This window comes from Gadus chalcogrammus, chromosome 8 (genome assembly GCF_026213295.1).
Source record: "Gadus chalcogrammus isolate NIFS_2021 chromosome 8, NIFS_Gcha_1.0, whole genome shotgun sequence".
Lineage (NCBI taxonomy): Eukaryota > Metazoa > Chordata > Actinopteri > Gadiformes > Gadidae > Gadus > Gadus chalcogrammus.
Genome location: NC_079419.1, coordinates 2,810,353 through 2,827,724, shown reverse-complemented (window position 1 = coordinate 2,827,724; position 17,372 = coordinate 2,810,353). Strand labels below are relative to the sequence as shown.

Sequence of the window (17,372 nt, the reverse complement as noted above, 5' to 3'; positions counted from 1 at the left end):
GGATCTTAGTGCATAGAATTGCAAATAATTAAAATCATAGAGAGCATAGAATTGCAAATAATTAAAATCGTAGTGCATAGAATTGCAAAGAATTAAAATCGTATGATGCATAGAATTGCAAAGAATTAAAATCGTAGTGCATAGAATGGCAAATAATTAAAATCGTAGTGCATAGAATTGCAAAGAATTAAAATCATTGGGCATAGAATTGCAAATAATTAAAATCGTAGTGCATAGAATTGCAAAGAATTAAAATCGTATGATGCATAGAATTGCAAAGAATTAAAATCGTAGTGCATAGAATGGCAAATAATTAAAATCGTAGTGCATAGAATTGCAAAGAATTAAAATCATAGGACATAGAATTGCAAATACTTAAAATCGCAGTGCATAGAATTGCAAAGAATTAAAATCGTATAATGCATAGAATTGCAAAATAATTAAAATCGTAGTGCATAGAATTGCAAAGAATTAAAATCGTAGTGCATAGAATTGCAAAGAATTAAAATCATATAGAGCATAGATTTGCAAATAATTAAAATCGTAGTGCATAGAATTGCAAAGAATTAAAATCGTATAATGCATAGAATTGCAAAGAATTAAAATCGTAGTGCATAGAATTGCAAAATAATTAAAATCGTAGTGCATAGAATTGCAAAGAATTAAAACCGTATTGCATAGAATCAAACCACATTGCAAGGAATTAAAATCATTTAGCACAGAATAAAACCACATTGAAGTATGAAGCAGCAGTAGCCTACAACTTCAGCAGCAGTCAACAATTTGCAAATGTATGGAAAGTTGTAAAAAAGGGAGAATGTAGAGTACTGTGTGGATGTGTAAATCAACTAATCCATCTCCTAAATTCAAACCTACCAAGCCAAAAACCAACAATTGAAACCAAACCATAACATGCCCGCAGTCATTCGTCTAGTGAAGTCAGTCTGACAGCTTTTCATACACCAGTCCAGTGGGGTTACGGGTGGAGCGAAAACAAACCCCATTGTGGAAGTTTGAGGTCACAACTTCACACTCGCCCTAATTTCGGTTTGCCAGACATCCGTTCTGGGTTTTTCCCAGAACTTCCAGTTCTTTGTGGATTCCTGAGGGAGGTGAAGCATCGGCAGAAGGTGCTGTGACATCAAATTGTTAATTCCAGAATTGCACCGATGTCATTTCCACTAGGGATGTTCTGTAGTCCAGTGGTGCTGTGAAACAAAAAAGCAATTGGCGAAAATAGTTGCACTCGCCAATTGGTATACTTACCATTTAACTTGCGCTTGTTTGCTTTCACCAATTCCAATTTTGCCCAATCGTTGAACTTTCACAATAGTTGCAGGTGTTCTTCCATTTTGCGTCCAGTTTCAAGAGCACATCCTTCCCAGTGTCCAGACAGGTTGTTGTTGTTGTTGTTGTTGTTGTTGTAGCGGTCCGCAGCGTTAGTAAAGTCAGTCGTTTAGTCGTCCCCCGTTAGGCCTCATACAAACACGTGCAACAATGCACTCAAAAACAACCTACAACACTGCACTAAACTTAGAATGAGCCAAAACCAAACAGACAAGCGGTAAAATCCAGGTTAAGTTTAGGGGAAAGAATATAGCGATGTGTGTGTGCGGTGGACACATTCTGAAAACAGCAGCCAAACACAACCAAACAACTTCAAACAGCTCAAGGAATAACAAACGATTGGTGACTTGCATGCGGGGGTCCTCGCTCCCCCGTTGGTGGCCACGTTGTCCGGATTGTTCAGTCAAAAGCGCACAAAAAACCAACAATCAACACAGTTGCGTTGGAGCAAACTGCCTTCCAGTCTACCAAGTGAAACGCTCACAACACAGTTGCGTTGGAGCAAACTATCTTCTAAGCTACAAGGTGAAACGCTCACAACACAGTTGCGTTTGAGCAAACTGCCTTCCAGTCTACCAGGTGAAACGCTCACAACACAGTTGCGTTGGAGCAAACTACCTTCCAGGCTACCAGGTGAAACGCTCACAACACAGTTGCGTTGGAGCAAAATACCTTCCAGGCTACCAGGTGAAACGCTCCCAACACAGTTGCGTTGGAGCAAACTACCTTCCAAGCTACCAGGTGAAACGCTCCCAACAGAGTTGCGTTGGAGCAACTAGCTTCCAGGCTACCAGGTGAAACGCTCACAACACAGTTGCGTTGGAGCAACAAGCTTCCAGGCTACCAGGTGAAACGCTCCCAACACAGTTGCGTTGGAGCAAACTACCTTCCAAGCTACCAGGTGAAACGCTCCCAACACAGTTGCGTTGGAGCAAACTACATCCCAAGCTACCAGGTGAAACGCTCCCAACACAGTTGCGTTGGAGCAACTAGCTTCCAGGCTACCAGGTGAAACGCTCCCAACACAGTTGCGTTGGAGCAACTAGCTTCCAGGCTACCAGGTGAAACGCTCACAACACAGTTGCGTTGGAGCAAACTACCTTCAAGCTTACCAGGTGAAACGCTCACAACACAGTTGCGTTGGAGCAAACTACCTTCCAGTCTACCAGGTGAAACGCTCACAACACAGTTGCGTTGGAACAAACTGCCTTCCAGGCTACCAGGTGAAACGCTCCCAACACAGTTGCGTTGGAGCAAACTACCTTCCAAGCTACCAGGTGAAACGCTCCCAACACAGTTGCGTTGGAGCAACTAGCTTCCAGGCTACCAGGTGAAACGCTCACAACACAGTTGCGTTGGAGCAACAAGCTTCCAGGCTACCAGGTGAAACGCTCCCAACACAGTTGCGTTGGAGCAAACTAGCTTCCAGGCTACCAGGTGAAACACTCCCAACACAATTGCATTTGCTGTACAGTCAGTATGTTTACATACACATCTTATAGCCATAGGTCGACTATACTCCCCAATTGGCCAACTGCAATTGTCCGAGTACATATTTCAGATTATATTGCACAGAATAAAACCACATTGCAATGACTTAAAATCGTAGTGCATAGAATTGCAAAGAATTGAAATCTTAGTGCATAGAATTGCAAAGAAATAAAATCGTATAATGCATAGAATTGCAAAGAATTAAAATCTTAGTGCATAGAATTGCAAAGAATAAAAATTGTAGTGCATAGAATGAAAAATCGTAGTGCATAGAATTGCAAAGAATTAAAATCCTATAATGCATAGAATTGCAAATAATTAAAATCGTAGTGCATAGAATTGCAAATAATTAAAATCATATAGAGCATAGAATTGCAAATAATTAAAATCGTAGTGCATAGAATTGCAAATAATTAAAATCGTATGATGCATAGAATTGCAAAGAATTAAAATCGTAGTGCATAGAATTGCAAAGAATTAAAATCTTAGTGCATAGAAATGCAAATAATTAAAATCGTAGTGCATAGAATTGCAAATAATTAAAATTGTATAGAGCATAGAATTGCAAAGAATTAAAATCGTAGTGCATAGAATTGCAAAGAATTAAAATCGTATAATGCATAGAATTGCAAAATAATTAAAATCGTAGTGCATAGAATTGCAAAGAATTAAAATCGTAGTGCATAGAATGGCAAAGAATTAAAATCATATAGAGCATAGATTTGCAAATAATTAAAATCGTAGTGCATAGAATTGCAAAGAATTAAAATCGTATAATGCATAGAATTGCAAAGAATTAAAATCGTAGTGCATAGAATTGCAAAATAATTAAAATCGTAGTGCATAGAATTGCAAAGAATTAAAATCGTAGTGCATAGAATTGCAAAGAATTAAAATCATATAGAGCATAGATTTGCAAATAATTAAAATCGTAGTGCATAGAATTGCAAAGAATTAAAATCGTATAATGCATAGAATTGCAAAGAATTAAAATCGTAGTGCATAGAATTGCAAAATAATTAAAATCGTAGTGCATAGAATTGCAAAGAATTAAAACCGTATTGCATAGAATCAAACCACATTGCAAGGAATTAAAATAATTTAGCACAGAATAAAACCACATTGAAGTATGAAGCAGCAGTAGCCTACAACTTCAGCAGCAGTCAACAATTTGCAAATGTATGGAAAGTTGTAAAAAAGGGAGAATGTAGAGTACTGTGTGGATGTGTAAATCAACTAATCCATCTCCTAAATTCAAACCTACCAAGCCAAAAACCAACAATTGAAACCAAACCATAACATGCCCGCAGTCATTCGTCTAGTGAAGTCAGTCTGACAGCTTTTCATACACCAGTCCAGTGGGGTTACGGGTGGAGCGAAAAAAAAACCCATTGTGGAAGTTTGAGGTCACAACTTCACACTCGCCCTAATTTCGGTTTGCCAGACATCCGTTCTGGGTTTTTCCCAGAACTTCCAGTTCTTTGTGGATTCCTGAGGGAGGTGAAGCATCGGCAGAAGGTGCTGTGACATCAAATTGTAAAATCCAGAATTGCACCGATGTCATTTCCACTAGGGATGTTCTGTAGTCCAGTGGTGCTGTGAAACAAAAAAGCAATTGGCAAAAATAGTTGCATTCGCCAATTGGTATACTTACCATTTAACTTGCGCTTGTTTGCTTTCACCAATTCCAATTTTGCCCAATCGTTGAACTTTCACAATAGTTGCAGGTGTTCTTCCATTTTGCGTCCAGTTTCAAGAGCACATCCTTCCCAGTGTCCAGACAGGTTGTTGTTGTTGTTGTAGCGGTCCGCAGCGTTAGTAAAGTCAGTCGTTTAGTCGTCCCCCGTTAGGCCTCATACAAACACGTGCAACAATGCACTCAAAAACACCCTACAACACTGCACTAAACTTAGAATGAGCCAAAACCAAACAGACGAGCGGTAAAATCCAGGTTAAGTTTGGGGGAAAGAATATAGCGATGTGTGTGTGCGGTGGACACATTCTGAAAACAGCAGCCAAACACAACCAAACAACTTCAAACAGCTCAAGGAATAACAAACGATTTGTGACTTGCATGCGGGGGTCCTCGCTCCCCCGTTGGTGGCCACGTTGTCCGGATTGTTCAGTCAAAAGCGCACAAAAAACCAACAATCAACACAGTTGCGTTGGAGCAAACTGCCTTCCAGTCTACCAAGTGAAACGCTCACAACACAGTTGCGTTGGAGCAAACTATCTTCTAAGCTACAAGGTGAAACGCTCACAACACAGTTGCGTTTGAGCAAACTGCCTTCCAGTCTACCAGGTGAAACGCTCACAACACAGTTGCGTTGGAGCAAACTACCTTCCAGGCTACCAGGTGAAACGCTCACAACACAGTTGCGTTGGAGCAAAATACCTTCCAGGCTACCAGGTGAAACGCTCCCAACACAGTTGCGTTGGAGCAAACTACCTTCCAAGCTACCAGGTGAAACGCTCCCAACAGAGTTGCGTTGGAGCAACTAGCTTCCAGGCTACCAGGTGAAACGCTCACAACACAGTTGCGTTGGAGCAACAAGCTTCCAGGCTACCAGGTGAAACGCTCCCAACACAGTTGCGTTGGAGCAAACTACCTTCCAAGCTACCAGGTGAAACGCTCCCAACACAGTTGCGTTGGAGCAAACTACATCCCAAGCTACCAGGTGAAACGCTCCCAACACAGTTGCGTTGGAGCAACTAGCTTCCAGGCTACCAGGTGAAACGCTCCCAACACAGTTGCGTTGGAGCAACTAGCTTCCAGGCTACCAGGTGAAACGCTCACAACACAGTTGCGTTGGAGCAAACCACCTTCAAGCTTACCAGGTGAAACGCTCACAACACAGTTGCGTTGGAGCAAACTACCTTCCAGTCTACCAGGTGAAACGCTCACAACACAGTTGCGTTGGAACAAACTGCCTTCCAGGCTACCAGGTGAAACGCTCCCAACACAGTTGCGTTGGAGCAAACTACCTTCCAAGCTACCAGGTGAAACGCTCCCAACACAGTTGCGTTGGAGCAACTAGCTTCCAGGCTACCAGGTGAAACGCTCACAACACAGTTGCGTTGGAGCAACAAGCTTCCAGGCTACCAGGTGAAACGCTCCCAACACAGTTGCGTTGGAGCAAACTAGCTTCCAGGCTACCAGGTGAAACACTCCCAACACAATTGCATTTGCTGTACAGTCAGTATGTTTACATACACATCTTATAGCCATAGGTCGACTATACTCCCCAATTGGCCAACTTCAATTGTCCGAGTACATATTTCAGATTATATTGCACAGAATAAAACCACATTGCAATGACTTAAAATCGTAGTGCATAGAATTGCAAAGAATTGAAATCTTAGTGCATAGAATTGCAAAGAAATAAAATCGTATAATGCATAGAATTGCAAAGAATTAAAATCGTAGTGCATAGAATTGCAAAGAATTAAAATCGTATAATGCATAGAATTGCAAAATAATTAAAATCGTAGTGCATAGAATTGCAAAGAATTAAAATCGTAGTGCATAGAATTGCAAAGAATTAAAATCATATAGAGCATAGATTTGCAAATAATTAAAATCGTAGTGCATAGAATTGCAAAGAATTAAAATCGTATGATGCATAGAATTGCAAAGAATTAAAATCGTAGTGCATAGAATTGCAAAATAATTAAAATCGTAGTGCATAGAATTGCAAAGAATTAAAACCGTATTGCATAGAATCAAACCACATTGCAAGGAATTAAAATCATTTAGCACAGAATAAAACCACATTGAAGTATGAAGCAGCAGTAGCCTACAACTTCAGCAGCAGTCAACAATTTGCAAATGTATGGAAAGTTGTAAAAAAGGCAGAATGTAGAGTACTGTGTGGATGTGTAAATCAACTAATCCATCTCCTAAATTCAAACCTACCAAGCCAAAAACCAACAATTGAAACCAAACCATAACATGCCCGCAGTCATTCGTCTAGTGAAGTCAGTCTGACAGCTTTTCATACACCAGTCCAGTGGGGTTACGGGTGGAGCGAAAACAAACCCCATTGTGGAAGTTTGAGGTCACAACTTCACACTCGCCCTAATTTCGCTTTGCCAGACATCAGTTCTGGGGTTTTTCCAGAACTTCCAGTTCTTTGTGGATTCCTTAGGGAGGTGAAGCATCGGCAGAAGGTGCTGTGACATCAAATTGTAAAATCCAGAATTGCACCGATGTCATTTCCACTAGGGATGTTCTGTAGTCCAGTGGTGCTGTGAAACAAAAAAGCAATTGGCGAAAATAGTTGCACTCGCCAATTGGTATACTTACCATTTAACTTGCGCTTGTTTGCTTTCACCAATTCCAATTTTGCCCAAACGTTGAACTTTCACAATAGTTGCAGGTGTTCTTCCATTTTGCGTCCACTTTCAAGAGCACATCCTTCCCAGTGTCCAGACAGGTTGTTGTTGTTGTTGTTGTTGTTGTTATTGTTGTTGTAGCGGTCCGCAGCGTTAGTAAAGTCAGTCTTAGTCGTCCCCCGTTAGGCCTCATACAAACACGTGCAACAATGCACTCAAAAACAACCTACAACACTGCACTAAACTTAGAATGAGCCAAAACCAAACAGACGAGCGGTAAAATCCAGGTTGGGGGAAGTTTGGGGGAAAGAATATAGCGATGTGTGTGTGCGGTGGACACATTCTGAAAACAGCAGCCAAACACAACCAAACAACTTCAACCAGCTCAAGGAATAACAAACGATTGGTGACTTGCCTGCGGGGGTCCTCGCTCCCCCGTTGGTGGCCACGTTGTCCGGATTGTTCAGTCAAAAGCGCCCAAAAAAACAACAATCAACCGCGGGACCATTTTAATACCCGTTTGGGAGCAACGCAAAAATATTCATCCCACACGTCCGGGGCGACACAGGTGAACTCAATTAATAGCTAATGAGAACGAGAACGGGATGGCTGGGACAAGCCAGAAGCTCGGGCCCGATAAAGAGTTTCCCTCCGTATCGAACGCAGCGCATGAAAAGCCTGTATAGAATAAAAGTGATCAAATATTAATGTACCTTTTCTATTTTGTATTTGGGTCGCATACGAACTAGGTATAATGAAGGCATTTGCAAATGCGATTATTGCAATTATTGATTTCTACTGTTTGGTTTATTCGTGTGTGTGTGTGTGTGTGTGTGTGTGTGTGTGTGTGTGTGTGTGTGTGTGTGTGTGTGTGTGTGTGTGTGTGTGTGTGTGTGTGTGTGTGTGTGTGTGTGTGTGTGTGTGTGTGTGTGTGTGTGTGTACGTGTTTCTCCCTGTGTTTATTACATTTATTTAAAACAAGACACATTTGCAGTTTGGTGGTCCGAGGATCTCGTCACTGCTTTTTGCAGATGATGTGGTCCTCATTGGATCATCGGCCTGTGACCTTCAGCACTCACTGGATCGGCTGGCGGCCGCGTGTGAAGCGGCTGGGATGAAGATCAGCACCGCTAAATCTGAGGCCATGACTCTTAGCAGGAAACCGGTGGATTGCTTACTCCGGGCAGGAAATGAGTCCTTAGCCGAAGTGAAGGAGTTCAAGTACCTCGGGGTCTTGTTCGCGAGTGACGGTAGGCCTACTATGGAGCGTGAGATTGGCCGGAGAATCGGAGCAGCGGAGGCGGTATTGCGTTCGCTTTACCGCACCGTTGTTACGAAAAGAGAGCTGAGCCGCAAGGCAAAGCTCAAAACAATAAAAAAACAAGTTTTCTGAATGACAGCTTCCTCATATGCCGGGCAGAAACTAACCAAATCTCTTCGCCAAGTTGTAACCATTGGAATGGGATCACAAGATCACAAGCTTCCATTTCTGCAAGATGTGGATAGATATGTTGCTGTCATATTTATAAAATAATAAACCCCAGATAGACTTCATTTTAAATCCATCATCGCTTTATCTTTATCCTTCTCTCTCCCCCTAAACCATGACAATGCAACGTAAATAAAGCAGCAGCGTGTAACGAAAATATAAGTAAAGGACCAAGAAGTTCTCCCGTTGACTGCACTGTCTGCGCTGCATTGGGTTTGTTGGCATGCAGGCGTAAGGATTTTCAGGTAATCAGGTCGTGAGACGGTCAGAAATCAATCCGATTACTAGCTCATTGAAGCAATTAATCGGAGCACCGTTACCACCCTTATTAAACTGCACTTCAAACGACAAGTGATGTGGCTCAAATACCGGGTGACTTTGAAATGAGTTCATAGTTAGTTTTCTGGGGCGTGTAGGTTTCATCATTAAGCGGGAAGTCTGGGTATATGGAGTCAGAACAGTCTCATTATTAATGAATGCACAGAGAAGGATTCACAAATGTATTTTGTGATTTATATATAAATTACTCTCTTCTCACAAATACATTTCAATGCACACACAAATGGATATCGGCATGTATAAATGTAAAATAAATCCATAAACAAAAATAAGTTTCACAAACATATTTCTGATCCACACACAAATATGTCTTGTTTTAAATAAAGGTAATATAAATCCATAAATATATTAATTTAAAAAAGATTTGCAATTTTCATCAAAAATGTATTTGGATGTTGTTACATTTATGTACAAACTGTTCAACTTGAATTTACAAGACGCTTTTCATTTGTGAGCTTGTTTGCATTTGTGTGTGAAACTGTCTGCATTTATGTGTGGATTTTTGAGACTCTCCTGACGTCGCTAGATTCACAAATGCATTTTTTTCAACAAGGAACTCTCTGTAGCCAATCAGATGCCTCCCTCGTTTTCAGCCAATCACATGGCTGCAGTTCCGACCTCTGAGTCCAGCCTCCGAGCCTCCCGGTTCTCTGTCAAATGTCTACTCTATCGGAAAGAACATGGTTTTTTGAATGATCGTACATAACAATCTCTAGGTGGTGAAGAAGTAAATGCTGCGTCACGACACTTTTTCCATCTAATTTCGACTGGGTTTTGGGATTATCGGTGCCGTTAAAGTAGTAAACGGCACCGACGTAAAAACCCAGTCACAGCAGTCATGTGGTTGACTGAAAACGAGGGAGGCATCTGATTGGCTACAGAGACTTCCTTGTTGAAAAAAATGCATTTGTGAATCTAGCGACGTCAGGAGAGTCTCAAAAATCCACACATAAATGCAGACAGTTTCACACACAAATGCAAACAAGCTCACAAATGAAAAGCGTCTTGTAAATTCAAGTTTAACAGTTTGTACATAAATGTAACAACATCCAAATACATTTTTGATGAAAATTGCAAATCTTTTTTAAATTAATATATTTATGGATTTATATTACCTTTATTTAAAACAAGACACATTTGTGTGTGGATCAGAAATATGTTTGTGAAACTTATTTTTGTTTAAGGATTTATTTTACATTTATACATGCCGATATCCATTTGTGTGTGCATTGAAATGTATTTGTGAGAAGAGAGTAATTTATATATAAATCACAAAATACATTTGTGAATCCTTCTCTGTGCATTCATTAATAATGAGACTGTTCTGACTCCATATGGGTAGGCCTATTCATTGAGCGTCAAACTATTCTGTGGAGGTTTTATTTTATGGTGGGAATGTCTTTATTCATGTAAAGGAAAACACAAAATTCAGGCAGTGGAAGTTTGTAATTATGATGGAATGTATTGCTTCAAAATATGTATTCAGCTGTAGATCCACATTTCTCATGTTGTAGATGAACGCAATACATTAACACTAACAAAATAAGGGAGAAGGCCGAAGTTTGAAAGAAAAATACTATATTATCAGTTGCACGGAAGTAGGCTAATAACAAAACATGAGTTGGTTTGGCAAACAACTTGTTTAGCCTAGGCAAGGCAAGGCAACTTCATTTATATAGCACTTTTCATGCACAAGGCAGACTCAAGGTGCCTACTTCACACAAGGTGCACAGAGAGGGCTGGTAAAGAGAACCCACACACCCTCGATGCAGCCCATCTCACGGAAATATGTGACACTGTCACGTCACGTCATTTAATCTATTCATTCGTGATATGGAACATTTAATCTCAATTTATTCGTGCCAAAAGCACCAATTTCAAACTCATTCGAAAAAGAAGAGATGAAGCAGCTACCTTTTTTCCGTCGCAGTTTGCCTATAGAGCAGCGCACCTGCATTAAATATATCTGTGAATTGTCACAATTTCTCTGAATCAAAGGTGAAAGTAGAAACGGGTCGCCAAAAGCTGTCATATTGTAAGAAATGTGTGCATTTGGCACGAAAAGATTGAAATTACGTGTCTCAGATCACGAATGAATAGATTAAATGACGTGACAGTGTCACGTATTTCCGTGAGACTGGGTACGACGCTATAGTTCAACGCTTGTCTCTAGTTTCCTCATTCGAGGAAAAGGATCCGTAGCCTATCTAACATGTATCTCTGCTCTATATTTCTTCATGCTCTGTATTTTCTTAATTATTGGTTCGTAGCCCTACAAGGTAAAACATTTAACTAATTTTCTACCATTTTTCGTGGTCTCTTGTAGCCCATTGCTTTCATTGTTATAAGGAAATAGTTTTACAATTAACATCCTGTTGCACACTTTGCTATGGTATGCTCAGTTTAAAACCCTTGCATTAAATTATTTTGTATCTCTATGTGAGAAAGGATAATTCATAGCTTGCTTTATTCAATGTGACATTGTGTTAGTACATCATGTATCTGGACAATTAAATGTATGCACATCATTAAGTTACTTATCTTGGTATCTTTTCTTGTTTTTTACAGGGTCAGAACTTAATTTGCCTAATGTTTTTTTGCTCAAGGGAAAGGATTTATTCATGGAATTAAAAACACAGAAACCCACCAGTCAGTTTGTATGGCGCTTTAAAACAAAAAATAATATAATAAGACATGATCCTGGTAAAATAGGGGATTTTGAAAATTTCTATGGCAAAAGGGTAGAGTATTCAACAAAGAATTACTCATTGCAAATAAAAAATGTTGGATTGAATGACAGTGGACTTTACCACGCAATAGAAAGTGGTGCAGAAGTAACAATTATTGCTGGATACAACGTCACAGTTCAAGGTGTGTTCGCTGAAACAGAGTACAGACATTCGATACAAGCTGTTTCTTTGTTTGTATATTATTGATATCTAAATCTCCTTGTTCCAGAGCGGGTATCACCAGTGGTCCTGAGGGAGTCGTCTGTGTCTCTGAGTCCTGAATCCTGTAATGTGACCGTGACCTGTAGCACTCAGAGCTCCTCCTTAAACTCCACCTTCACGTGCACCAATCAAACCTGCTCTGAGGGTGGAGGAGACCCAGCAGAGGTCGTGACCTCTGATGCCCCGCTCAACCTCTACCTGTCAAATGGTTCGATCGCCATCTGTAACCATAGCAACAAAGTGAGCTGGTCAAAGGCCACGATGGAGATAAAACCTCTGTGTTTTGAAGATTATGGTAAGATTGGGGAAAATAGTGTTTTGACAAATGCAAATTACAAATGAATTTCAATTTGTCAGTGTGTGTATGATTGGACAAGCATGAATCGATAATAATTCTTAAATATCAGTGGCTTTATTGGTTGTGTGGCATTAAAGTTGCTGTGATTGAAGTGCTGGAAAGAGAGAGAGAGAGAGAGAGAGAGAGAGAGAGAGAGAGAGAGAGAGATGAGCATGATTTTGTAAGAAAAGTGCTGCTGCCGAACCATAAAAACACGTTTGGCCAATCGAAAAAGAATAATAAGCATAAATACACAAAACACTGAATAACTTATTAAATGAGCGATTGCTTATATGCTAGATTATAGCTTAGTTGATTATCGCTATTGTGTGTGTGTGTTTGTGTGTGTGTGTTTGTGTGTGTTGTGGCAACCCGCTCCTCGAATGAGCCGGGTTCCAGGTACAAATGACGCTTGGCAGTGAGGGTTTAGCCGATCACGGCATTTATTCCAGACAACTTAAATCATATAAGGTACTCGCGGTCTCTAGGGCCTCCGTGGGCCTCTAGGGTAGGGCTGGCTCGGCCCTTGCTGTCTCGTTACTCGTCGGCCCTTTCCGTCTGCTCCCGAGTGCCTTTTAAAGTCTTTCCCTGGCTGTCCAGCCAGGTGTCTCCCATCCCGCTGATTTGGGTTCGGTTGGTGCTCTCCGTCGCCGGCTGGTGGGTGACGGTGGTATCGGCCTTCCCGGACCAACCCTCGGGCTGGTCCGGGCCAAGGTCTAAGTGGCGGGATGCCACAGTGTGTATTGTTTATTATGGAAAAGATCCGCTCAACGGGAGCATTTGTGCCAGGCAGACACACGGCAAATTAGAAATATTTTTTTTGTGCGGTATCTCCCTGCGTTTGAAATGCGCGCAAATCTCCATCCACCGCTTCGCTGGTTTCCATGAGCATTCCATGTGCGACCATCCCTGTTGCGTAATGCGGATTGCGTATGCCCTCATACATTGTTGAAATCATATGCTGGATGCTTTACTCTTTCTATTTGATTTTTAGTTAAGGATCGGTCTATAATAAGACCACGTTGGCTATGCAATCGCGGACAAATACGATGCAATTTGAAAGCATTCATTCACACAAGACATACAAAGAATTGTAGTTGAGTGGAGAATGTTCTGTTTGATGACATACAACGGTAGAGTTATTCCTTTTTCTGTTTTTGTTTGTTGACAGTTAGGAATGCCACCAGCAGCCCAAGAGTTCTATTAAATATCATTTCAAGCTGTCTAGTGGGCATCACGGCAATGTGCATTCTGGGAATCTGTTATTGCAAATGGAGGAAAAATAGTAAGTTACAATTTTCTCACCAGTTTGCATTACGTACAATGTCACATATATCTAAATAATTTTTGGAACCTTTTATTCTTAAGACCACCCTACCGATAACCGGGAGACCCATTCTCCTGGTAGCGATGACCAGGTAAGCTGATTTCCTACACGTCATACTTAAATGTTCTATAATCAGTAAAACCAAATACTTCAAACGTATTTAAGACAACCATACATCTATGACGTGTCAATAAAATGGTGATTGGTACTTCTTGTTTATAAGATAACTGAATAATGCAACAAACTTATGCATTAAATGTCCTTTCCAGAGTCCAAACTGTGACCAGTCTCCCACCGTCTACAGTATGTTAGGACCCTCTTCTCTCCCTTTAGAATCCATTCCCCTTCAAACAGCCTCACCCGAAAGTATTTATGCCGAGGTTGACAATCACGGAGGTGCTTAGAAGGTTGCAGGTTCTATCAGGGGCGAAGCACCAAATGTAGCTCTTTGCTTATTCTAGGCCCTATACACAAGAAGTCCTGATGCTTTGTGAGCCGCTACTGAGCCTAATCGACGCTGATTGGATACGGTTGAGGCGGGATATGACGTGAGTACGACGTATGATTAAAGGTGCGTTCACGCTCCTGGTGATAACGAGACGCCTTGTCAGTGATAACGAGATGCCACAATCATGACCCTCACGCTTACTTGCGCGTCTTGCCGATACCGCCGTTCATGTGCACTGCGTTGGGAATCTAAAAGTTCTTCACAGCAGTTTTTTTATATCTGATAAAAACCTGTCAGAACTAAACGGAACTTAGTAGGATCAGTTTCAAGTTCGAACGCCTTTATTTCTTTGTAGCCTATCACCTACTACCCGTTTCCTTTTATTTAAGAGAAGCACATTGTATATTGCCGCTGAATGGAAGGCTACACTTCCCCTTATCTAGAGCTGGTATACCAGAACACAACGTTTGAAACCAAGCAAAGTTGATGCCAACAGACCTTACAACGTCAATCGATAGTAAAGTATGCGATATGATGGTTGATTCTTTTATATTGTGTAAAACGTTCATGTTCAGCCATGTTAATGCGCGTCACTATTATACTATACGTCATCAACCGGGCAACTGTGTTATCAGAATCTGGCCCCAGTTGCCGAACAGAAGTAGAATCATAAGCACGCCATGAGGTGTCGTTCACGAGAACTTTCCGACGTCGGGAAAATGTTTTTGCCATTTTTCCAGCGATGTGAACGCGGCACAAGGCGGGATATGGGTCTTTTGAGCGTCGCGTCACTGACGTCACGGTCAAAAATGTCGCTAAATAATTGCGTAAGACAAAAAGTGTCGCAGAACTAATTATGTAGCGGCTAACCTTGTTGGTTAGCCGCTACAAATGCCGCCTTCGAAGCAGCTCGGAGGTTCGGAAGCTCTTACGTGTATTTACGTAAACCTTCACTTCTTCCGAAATAAGTGTTCAGGAAACGCCCCTCAGAAGTTCGTAGGCTATGACATTAACCCGGAAAAACTGATCGTTCGTGAGACTAGACCAGGCCCCCAGGAACGATGCATGCTTCCGCAATCCACCAGTGCTCAGCGGCCAAGCCTGGATTGCACCCGTTTTAGCGGGCTTTGGACGGGCTTTGGACGTCAATTCATGGAGACCCAGAAGTAGATATCGCCTTTCACTCCAATACAAGTGGGGAACAGGAATGTGTCTCCGCAAAAAATGTCTGGATAACAATCAAAGGCTCCTAATTATATTTATACCATGTTCTAAAAAAAAATAAGTTTTCTCTTTTCAAAACGCCTCCTCAAGCGTTTTATTAGCAGTTTTATGCATTTATTTTTTGCTGTAGAAGGAGGGGTGGGCAGCTGAAAGGAGTCGTAGTGAAACAAACGGCTCAGTGCCATGGACCTATTAAAGAAGTGCACGGCTCTATTAACTTCTCGTGTCAGAGGTTTTTCCATTTACTTAACACGAATGGCGTTGAACACGGATATACAAAACAAACATATCATTGAAATAGCTGTTACAGGCACTGACGTATTGATTACCTGAATGATTATGGGAGACCTAATCTTCATAATATTGTTAATAGTCTAATATTAGATTTCAGTTGCGTTTGTATTTAATTTTCATTTGCTTGTTTAGCTATGTATGACAGTTAGCAATGTTGGTGTGTTACAATCATTATTACAGTTCATTATTTGGGTAGGCTACTCCAACTTCGTTGCTGGTCAATATGTAACCATTTACTTTTACATAAATTATTGATTGCATTTTTCATAAATAGTTAGTTGGAAGGAATCTGTTTCTTAAGCAATAACATTGAACTGTACTTTTCTACTTTTACCACGTTTACTACGTTTACAACGTTTACTACGTTGTTGGTGTTATATGTTAGATGGAGCAATCTTATGAAGTTCCCAGACCAATAAAGTTCTATCTCTTTTTATTTGAACTGCCTGTATGTCCTCTTGATTATAGTATTACAGGGTTAGGGTTAGGTTTTTCAGTTATTTGTTATACTACGTACGTAGTATAAGAAATAGTAGGCAGACAGTAGGCCTGATTTCCTCTGAATATTGAAATAAAAAGATTAATTCAGATCTGATGGGTCTGTGTATATATTTGGTCATTCGATTCTCGCTTTCAGAAAAAAGAGTTGTAATTAAGATTTTGTTTTAAAATACAAAAATGAAAATGTATATACAAGTTGTTTTACTTTATAAGGTCAAAAATTGACTAATCTAAAATAATAATATAAATTATATATATTTTTATTATTGTTAAATAATAATTGTCGCCCAGATGGCAGGAGGAATGTAATTTAAAGATCACATATAGAGAATCATTGGGGGGGTTAACAACTTACACTTCCATGGTCGGTAAACAATGCGAGTGTGCTCGTTCGTGATGCTACAATGCTAACAATGCTAGAAAACGAGAATATTTCTGCATCCGGTACGTCACGGACTAGGACATTTTCGCTGTCGTCGGCCCAAATCTCAAGTAAACACTCAACGTCACTATCGCACCAACGTAAACCCACTCGTGGACCGCTTGCTGCCATTGTTTAAAATGATTGTTGTGGGGAAGAAGGGCATGGACCTATAAAGAAAGAAGGGTTGCGCGAGGACTACGTCATCCAGCTCACGTTGCGTATCCGCGCGTGTGCGCGTGTCATCTCATTAGCATCTGTACTTTGGCCACGGCACACCTCGCCCAAGTGTGCCGTGGCCAAGGGGCTGTTCCGTGCTGGAATGCGGATGGCGTGGTCACACTTGCAAAGGGGTCGGCAACCCTAGGCACGCGTGCCACCACTGGCACGGGGCAGCATAATCACAGCACAATGCGGCAGCATAATCATTACTACCGATTTTGTTTTGCACTTAATTCTGTTTTGGGCATTTCCTCCCAGTGCAAATATGTTTCAATTAGTTACAGTAAGTAGTGTTCTGAAACGGGATCAATTAATCCTTTTTAAACCTAAGTTGTGATTAATAGAGAAGAAAATATTTTAGATATTGTTGCAAGTGGCCTGTATGCATCGCCTTCACATGGTTTTGCAAAACTGTACATGTCTTAAAGATATTGATTTGGATGGTTCCAGCATTCTCATATTCTGTTTTTTTTTTATTTCTCACAGTGCAAACATGTTTTTGAATAAGTTTCTGAAAAGGGTGTTTTAAGATGGAACATTATCATTTGTAAACCTTTGTTGCAAATATAACAACCAAAAACATATTTAAAATGTTGATTCATGATTGTGGACTATATAGAAATAATACAATTCCAGTTCTTCTGGA

The 17,372-nt window shown here is 40.7% G+C and overlaps 1 protein-coding gene across 1 annotated transcript; it reads left to right on the top strand.

The window, feature by feature from the left end:
- The first annotated feature begins 11,157 nt into the window (after nt 1–11,157).
- On the top strand, nt 11,158–16,318 carry LOC130387108 (uncharacterized). The gene is made up of 6 exons (XM_056596089.1): nt 11,158–11,280; nt 11,570–11,872; nt 11,960–12,247; nt 13,461–13,574; nt 13,658–13,707; nt 13,886–16,318. The coding sequence occupies exons 1-6, from the start codon at nt 11,214–11,216 to the stop codon at nt 14,018–14,020; spliced, it is 957 nt and encodes a 318-aa protein (XP_056452064.1). The 5' UTR covers nt 11,158–11,213; the 3' UTR covers nt 14,021–16,318.
- The last annotated feature ends 1,054 nt before the right edge of the window (nt 16,319–17,372 follow it).

Coding starts and splice junctions, on each gene's coding strand:
- LOC130387108 (XM_056596089.1), top strand. CDS start 11,214: ATGTATCTCTGCTCTATATTTCTTCATGCTCTGTATTTTCTTAATTAT. Junction 12,248..13,460: donor TCTGTGTTTTGAAGATTATG/GTAAGATTGGGG, acceptor GTTTGTTGACAG/TTAGGAATGCCACCAGCAGC. Junction 13,708..13,885: donor CTCCTGGTAGCGATGACCAG/GTAAGCTGATTT, acceptor TGTCCTTTCCAG/AGTCCAAACTGTGACCAGTC.